The 9,115-nt window shown below is 39.3% G+C and overlaps 1 protein-coding gene across 1 annotated transcript in view; it reads right to left on the bottom strand.

The window, feature by feature from the left end:
• Window positions 1-693: 693 nt before the first annotated feature.
• Window positions 694-9,115, bottom strand: part of LOC109462077 (ephrin type-B receptor 1-like) — a 42,986-nt gene continuing 34,564 nt past the window's right edge. Inside the window, exon 5 of the mRNA XM_019758576.1 lies at window positions 694-836. Within this exon, the coding sequence (XP_019614135.1) occupies window positions 694-836 (143 nt within the window). The remainder of the gene's footprint in view (window positions 837-9,115) is intronic.

Genomic DNA, 9,115 nt, shown 5'->3' with positions numbered 1-9,115 from the left:
TTGAAGAGCGATACTGGATGTTTCCGGTAATGCACACAGGCACCTGTCTGTCTGATGGAGACGCTCGTCAGGGCAGAGTAATCTAATTAACAAAGGCCGATTGATTAGCTCATCGCATTGGGCGATCAAGAAGATTTCATTAACATTTTTGGCCTCCCTTAACGATGTCAGGGTGCCGCTGGGACGGCATGGAAATAGTTGGGAACTCTTCTTCTTTCTTCTACAAATAAACTGTAACCAGAAGTATGAAAATAGAGATTACAACATTAGAGATTATGAGAAATATGAGTGACCTGCCCAAGAAAGAAGGCCACCTGTCCTGGACATCTTCGCTTTGACTGTAGTTATTTTCAAAGACCAACTCTTACTAGTATTGACTTTAGAATATTCTTCAATCAGTGACAATTTTTGAAAGATAAGAATTTCGAAAGACATAACTCTAAAATCTGATTGATGAATGTTCTTAGACTAGTATAACTGTGTTTTAAATGTGACTGATGAACCTCTTCAACAACTCTTCCTATGTTTTAGATACCAGACAATTTTGCCCAATGTTTTCTGTGTGACCATCTAGTGAACTTTCAAACTTCTGTTCTGGATTATTTTCTAAGGTTAAGTTGAGAAAAGACAGGACAGAACAGGGGATTAGTGTTATCTGTGGCGGGGATTAGGACCAGGATAAATATTTGGGACTCAGGAACTCTGCTCTGCGTTCTTGACACTGAACCTTCCTGTTACCATGGCAACAATCGTAGTCCGTAATCCTACACAAACACAGCCGTAGATGGACTTGACTTTGACCTGGACCATGCTGAGAACAGAAAATATCTTGGGAACTTTTAGATTAAAACACATGTAGATAAGACTTCAGGAAACTGAAATGATTGCTTCTACTGTAGACAATATGGTACATGTACAAAAATGTATAACTTATTTCAAAGACTTATTGTAACTTATAAGTGGCAAAAATGGTATAAAATACTGCAAACTAAGATTGAACTTACAATTCTTTGTGTCATTTGAAAAGGACACTGACCCAGTTTTTTTTTGGTGCCACTTTTTCCATGTCAGCGATACATGTACTTAGTAAACGTAAATGTCCTTGAACTGTATTTTGTCTGTCAACTACTGTCTGTGCAATTTTTACCTGAATATGCAACACTCCCAATACAAATATTCTTTCTGGCCTATACTTTTACTGTCTATTGCAAAACGATCAGGTGAAAAAAAAAATTTCCCTTCTTCAACACGTTGTTAAAACCATTTTTACGAGCAAATTTTACAGGTTTGACTGCCCATGAATCATCAGGCCTGGATTAGATTTTAGGTTTTCATTATTTAAAGAATGTTGAACAGGAAACTTTGGCCTTTTTCAGGGGGAGACTGGTAATCCCTGGAATTATCCTGGCGACTACAACTGTCAGAGTCAGGCCTTGGAAAAATGTTGTGGTTCCTGGATAGTGAGTGAGTGGTTCGTTCCTGTTTTCTGACCGAGCCTAGAAAAACTGCAGACCCTAGCCTTTTTTGTGGATCCCTGCAAGGGGCATAAATTTTTTGAGCTGATCAACCATTTCTAGCTCCATGACCTGACACTTGAGTGATGAAACGTTGTACATTCAGTTTTCCAACATAGACCTTGAAACTATGAGTGTCCTCATCCAAGTTTTACTTTCAATTGTTAAACTGTAAGTTGGATCAATAGAGATCACTCAAGTATAAAAAAGATCACCAAAGTCAGAAAAAAAGATAATCACTACCTAATGACCCAATTTTTTTCAGGACTGAAACATGAAACACAACATTTTTTCCCTTGGCCTAAAGACATAGAGACTGTGAGGAACATAAACTGGGCGTGTGCCAGACTACGGAAACTGCTGTTTTGATGGGGGATTAAGGAAAAATGTGCTTACGACATCAAGGCTAGTTAATACAGCCGTTTGTTGTAATTATCCGCATGGAGCTGTCATTATTTTATCCTGACGACGAGCGAGGGATTAGACAAACAACGATTCACCAGAAGTCCTACGGAAGCAGATGAAAATTAGAGTAAAGTGAGCTAAAATCAGGTGCAGTTTGTATGATAAAGAAGTTGAAAGAAACCATATACCGTGCTAAAAGCACCGTATGATTGTGTCCATATGTTTCATTGTATAACACTATGTTTTATATTGTTAATATATCTTATCCAAATCTTAATTTTCATTCTTGAAATCACCTTTTAGTAACTGCTAAGTTTCTAATGTACCAAGAAACATCATAATACGTATAGGCTGGACATTTTTTGTCTCGTTACATAGTTTGTATTATATTATTAAATTACATGTATTATCATTATCAGTACTTGCCTTAGCAATTAGCCTTGGGGCACAGATTTACAAATGAATATAATATTGAATATAACGTCATTTGTCATAACTTATGTATCAGGCATACATGTACATAATTGTCTTGACAATCTGTTAAGCCTCCCTCGTCAAAAGTTCTGTACAATAATTTGGGCTGGGTGAGTCCAGCCCTTTGTGCTTAGGTCTAAGTGTTGTCGCCAGGAAAATCCCCCCAACAAGTCCACCCGTGCCAAACTGATCCCGTAATTGTTGGGTTTGGCTCGACTGGTGTCTGCCTGCATGTGTGTTCGTACATGAAATTCTGACCCGATTTACACAGGGACAAAAACCTGATGGTACGAAAACTGCCCTACGAGAATGCACAAACTTTTAAAAACTTACTCTTCATTTATATTAGGTGCCAATCTGCATGTTTTGTACACACTGAGTCGACGAAATTCAGACTTGATTTTACATGCTTGGAAAAACCTGACAGTATATGAAAACTGCGTATGCACTGGAGCGTACTGTGTATGTTGAATTTTTCTGCACGTTAATCAGCCTGCTTTGACATACGGCAGACTGATCCAATAATTGTTGGTTATGTCCACCCGGCGTCTGCCCGTGTGTTCGTACTGTGTTTGTGAAATGAGTTCGTGAGATTTTGCGGTGACGGTCCATTGTTGAGAGGTCTTGTTTACAGGGTGTGGATTTGTCAGTAACACCCAACCTCCAGGCTAGTTAAGGTAGAAATGTGTGTTTTATTTATTGAGTTTCCTAACTCGACAACACTTGTGGATTGTGGTAATTATTTCAAAAAGCATGTCTCTCCCAGTCTCATAATGAGGGCATTCGTTACAAATGAACTGAGTATTTGATTTTTCACTGCAACCATCATAGGGCGAATACTTGCACAGTCACTCTCTCCTGAACTCAAGAGAAGACTGCTGAACTAAGTCGTTCAGAGCTTGACATGATCCAATTTACAAAAATCAAGCTCATCTCAAAAAGCCTGTGTTAGTCTCATAGTCATAATCAGGCTAGGGCTGTTAGAAATGAACTTATTTCATTTTCCAAGTTGCAATCATTGTACGAAACTTCAGCACTGTCAGTTCAGGAGGCTTCTCTTGAGTTCAGTAGAGACAAGTCGTTGAGATCTAGAGCTGACATGATCCAATTTGCTATAATCAAGCTCATCTCAAAAAGCCTGCTTTTTCACTCTCATAAAGAGAGCTGTTACAAATATATGAACTTATTTGATTTTCCACTGCAACCATCATACAATACTTGCACCGTCACTCTCTCCTGAACTCAAGACTCCTGAACTAAGTCGTCAAAAGCTCATGATCCAATTTGCTATAATCAGGCTCATCTGTGGATAATCCCTGCCCGAGGACAAGTCTAAGTACCAGACAGAGGAGGTACAAATCAAGGAACCCGTCTCAATTATCTGATAAAGACTGCCTCCAGCAAAAACAATTTGTAGAACTGATCAGAAAAGGTAGGAATTAACAAGCACCAAAGGCCGGAGGTCAGCTCTATACACCTCTGTAATTGCAAACGACTTGGAGGTATTTTTTTTGTAGTAATAAGGCCACACCAATTTAATTTCTTGGTTAACGGATTCGCCTCTTCATTTTTTTCTGCTTTCAAACAAAAAAAATTCAGAATCAACTGCAAAATGCTCATATTTTGCCCTGAACAGTTGAAAACAGTCTTTTTTTCCTAGTGACAGTTATTCCATCTTTCAATATGCAGTGGTATCATTAAAAGATCAAAATTCATTGTTTAGATTTTGAACCAGCCTGGTGTGTTGACTTCATGGCTCCTATTGTACCATTTTGGGCCATAATAGGATGCTTAGGCCTGTTTTTATTTTTTATTTTTTTCACCGACCCGCTCCATTATTTTTCTAGAAAAATCCGTTAACCAAGAATTAAATTGGTGTGGCCTAAGGGTGAAATTTGAATTCCCATTAAGAACAGAGCACTGTGAGTGTGAGTGAACGTAATAAAACGTGACGGTAGGGGAATTTTAAAAGCACGTCTGTTTTTCCGAGGTGTAATATCAAAGCAAATGTCAGAAGAAGGTCAGGAGAAAATGGTTGTCCAAACGCAATTTCACCTGCAAGCTTCGGGGGCAGGAGCAATCTTTCTCAAACACTGATCTCGAAAGCGGGAGGCGATCAGAATTCAGCCTGCGCGACTGTTTGGAATTACCTGTTAGGCCACACCAACTTAATTTCTTGTTTAACGGATTTTTCTAGAAAAATAATGGAGCGGGCGGGCAAAAAAATAAACAAACAAAAAGGCCTAGGTATCCTATTATGGCCTAAAATGGTACGATAGGATTATCTTGGTGTGGCCTTAGGCCTAGGAAAACAAATGTTGTGTTTTCTGTTTCGTGACCAACCCTAGAAGAAACTGCCGACTCTAGACTTTTTTTGGGGGGTGTAAGGGACATAATTTATCAAGCTGATCAACCTTTTCTAGCTCCATGATCTGACACCTGAGTGATAAAACGTTGTACATCTGGTTTTCTAACATTGGCATTGAAAATAAAAGAGTCCTCGTGCAAGGTTTACTTTGTTCAACTGTATTGTATAAGTTGGACCCCTGTATAGCTATCAATGAATTCTAAAAAAAAAAGAAAAAAAAAGATAATCCCTACCTACCGAACCTAACTTTTTCAAGACTGAAACAGGAAACAACATTTTTTCCCTAGGCCTCATCTCGAAACGCGGAGGCGATCAGAATTCAGCCCCGCGCGGCTGTTTGGAATTACCTATTATCTAGCGCGGATTTCTCTCGTGTTCGCCCCGCCCGGTATTGACCTTCTTACCCTCCAAGAACTGTTTTCAGAACCTCGCCGTGTTCCCGAGAGGAGGGAATCACTGAACAACTACAGGGCTGTGCGGACAGGTGTTTGGATTGCAGTTCAGTAAGCAATTTTCCGGGGTGCGATTGGACTGGGCATTTACAACCATGGATGGACAGGGCTCGAAACTTGCCTCTACCAGGCTTACTAGGCTTTGGGAGGGGGCTGGAAAGAGTAGAAATTGGCCAAATATACAGATGAAATGCCGAGAGGGAGTTGGTCTACAGTTTGGACTGCAGTTCAGTAAGCAATTTTCCGGAGTGAGATTGGACTGTGATTTCACAACCATACATGGACAGGACAGGGCTCGAAACTAGCCTCTACCAGGCTTTGGAAGGTGGCTGGGAAGAGTAGAAATTGGCCAAATACTATACTAGCTAATAGAAAGATAACATACCAGGGGAGTTAATTGGTCTACTAAGGTGTACAGTCTGCCACACATGAAAATGTACTCCTCTGACATGTTTAATAATCTGTCTATTTGGCCAATTTCTACTATTTCTGGCCGCCTCTGAAGCCTGATAGAGGCTACCTCTAAACACCCACCTAAAATTGTTACCTGCAGATACAAAGGTATCATTTGTGTGTGGATTTGTGTGTATAATGTATTTCTTTCCCCCCTTCAGTCCATGACATGGAACTCCCCACTTATTCCTATTCTTTGACATGTAAGTCAAATTGACACGACAATGTTACATAAAACATTAGGACACACACAATGAACAACGAACATTACAAACACGACTTAAAAAGAACGAAGAAGACAGCAATTCCATCTTAAGACGACACCAGTTCCATCACCGTCTGACCTCTAAAATTTGACGCCTTTTGAAGGTCAAGGGCAAAATGGAAGACTGTAGAAATCCCACATTATTTCACGCCAAGGCTTCGGCGTCTAAAGATAAACCCTTCAATTATGTATGGGCACCGAATGTCAATAACGCAGGACACACGTTCATTTTGCCCTTTCATTGCTAAATAATGTAGCCTGTTTCTCTATTTCATACACTTGAGCACTGTAGAAAATTTCATATTCCCAGCAATGTAACTAGACAAATTTACTATCAAAAACGTATCCGTAATATAACCTATTTTTCTATTTCATACACTTAAGCACTGAAGAAAAATGTGTAATCCTTATACAACTAGACAAATTTTCTATCAAAAACGTATCCGTAATATAACCTATTTTTCTATTTCATAGTTGAGTAACGTTACTGTAGAAAAATTTGTATTCCTGATGCAACTGGACAAATCTTCTATCAAAAATCATATCAGATATAAATTTGTTTTTAGTTAAGAACATGTTATCAGATTCAGTTCTTTTATCTACCATAAACTGTCGAGCAATACGTTCATTCATTCATTCTCTAAAGCAAGGAGAAGTTGAATTTATGTAAATTATGGTTCAGTTTTATTTTGTATCTGTAAAATGTTTCTGTTCATCATGTTTTGTTGCGACCTGTACCAGTGTGGCAAAAGTGTGCAATAAAAGTTGCCAATACCACGGATGGGTACCAAACATCAATAAACCGGAACACACACATTCCTTTGCCATTTTATTACCAATATTGAACTTGGAGAAGAAAAACCTAGTGAGAAAACCGGGGCGAGATTGGGGTCAGAGGATCATTGATTTGTAAAGATTTGTGTAATTCCCAACACGGTCGGGCGAAGGTGGCTGGAAAATTAAAGGAAGGCAAAGAGAGCTTATTGACTTTTCGTCTGGAATAAACGATCGAGTCTTGTGTGCACATTATTCCAAGCCAGTGCACACAAAAAGTACGCTGGGACCGGAAACAATTCATGTATACTTTAGGAACGAGAAATTTCATCAGACTTAATTTCAGTATGCAATCCTCTGGTATCTGTATTCCCCCATGTCAACCTCTAACTCCAGGACCTGCTAGTCACAGCCAGATTACTTCATTCTGCCTGTTAATCTTCCCCATCCATGTGCTGTCAACCTACTCTGTCCAGACAAACAGACACATAAACCCACAGCTAACCAAAACATGCCTGGAAATAAATTAAATGTAGAATTTAATAGGGGTATTGAATTTTCCCGACCAGCCTCGTAACCCCTGCTTCTCCTAGTGGGTCAGTTTAAGTCCTCACTACTTGTGAGGATGTTTCTGAATCAGGGAGAAGAGTTGCTGTTACAGTTCTATACCTGTACAAATGTAGCTCTATGCCTAGAAGTGGCCAAATGCCCTTGCATTGAGCGACACCGTTAAAAAAAAAAAATGTGTGACAAAATGGTAATCTCTAAAACTGAGCACAGAAAAGATCAAGATCTACCCATATTTGAGCCGCCACACCTCGAGCACGTTAAAAAAAACTACTAGCTACTAGGGGTCCTTCCCGGTGTGAGAGGTTAAAACCTTACAGTCTGGTCTTACATACATGTAGCTAAGTACATACAAAACTGGTGTGTTACATCTAAAGTCAGTTTAATGGTTATGTGAGCAAAGAAATACTTGGACCTGGAAACTGTGAAAATAATAAGCAAAAAATATATGCATTGTGCTAATTTCCACAACTGAAACCAGAAAAGATCTAGGGGTCTGGAAACCGAGGAAATAATTTGCCCCAGCCCACCCCATCGGTGAGGTGTATGCACCCTGACAGGATTCCCATGTAGCTGATAAGTTTTACAACTCGCCGTCGACTTAAATCTTCCGAAGGTGATTAATATTCCGCAGTTATCAAAATTCAATATCAGCCGTCAGATTGATTAAAACTCCGATACGGCGGCAGATTAGCGAGTTCTTCCGTCGGAAGGGAGATACCAAAGCCGGATCATCTGATATTCAATTATGTAAAATGTTCCAGGCTTATCTTGTTGGGAAAGTCGGAAACGATTTCTCCAGACAGCAGCCCTCCTACGATGCACATTAATCTAAGTGACAACCGCTGTTTTACATGTACTTATGTCTACTCTGTATCGGCAAGTCATTATAAGTTCTGTTACTTTTAATCTTGTTTTTACATGTACTTATGTCTGCTATGTATTGGTAACTCGTTATAAGTCGGGTTACTTTTAATCTTAGATGTTCTGGTCTCTAAGTTCTCACTTATTGAGGATACGAGACATGTTTTATTTATTTTTTCAAACTTCATAAAGGAAAAGTCTTCACGATATATGATAAATCATATCAAATATAATATTTATGACAGCATCACATTGGCAATGCAGTATGAATTATACCAAAACCTAAAAGAACAAACATGAAGCAAGGCAGACCTAGGCATCTTATGATAGCCCCAGGCTGGTTTGTAATTCAAACAATGAATTTCTAACTTCTAATCAAACCACTGCATTGATAGATGGAAAAACTGTAACAACTCTGAAGAGAAGGGACCTCCTTTAACTGTTGTGGCCAAAATATAAGCATTTTGGAGTTGATTCAGAGGCTTTTTTTTGCAAATCAGAAAGAAATGAAGCGGGCGAATCCGTTTGAGAATGAACGGGAAGCCAGATGCAGGGTATAGCCCTGAGGGCAGATGCAGCGTTGTGCCAGTTCCGATGTGCTTTGTTCGGCACTAATGGACAGTAGAAACATACAATACCCCCCTGCTGAGGCTATGACAGGGGGGACAATACACACCCGCTGAGGCTATGACGGGGGTTATGAATTTTCATAAAGGGACAAGCTGCAGCCGGGTTCATTATAACCAGGGAATAAAGACTCAGGGTTACATACAGTGTCGTTATTTCTACTCAATTACACTTGAGCGTATTTGTATGGACGATATCTTTGTGGCTGACACTGATTTTTGTAAATAGAGTTTAGTTGAAGGTACATGTATTTTAGTTAACTACGATATCTTTGGGTTACATACAGTGCCATTATTTCTATTATCATACTCAGACATTTTTGTATGGATGATATCTTTGTATTTACAAAAAG

Source organism: Branchiostoma belcheri, unplaced genomic scaffold (assembly GCF_001625305.1).
Source record: "Branchiostoma belcheri isolate BF01 breed outbred unplaced genomic scaffold, Haploidv18h27 scaffold99, whole genome shotgun sequence".
Lineage (NCBI taxonomy): Eukaryota > Metazoa > Chordata > Leptocardii > Amphioxiformes > Branchiostomatidae > Branchiostoma > Branchiostoma belcheri.
This window is presented reverse-complemented; position numbering and strand designations above follow the sequence as displayed.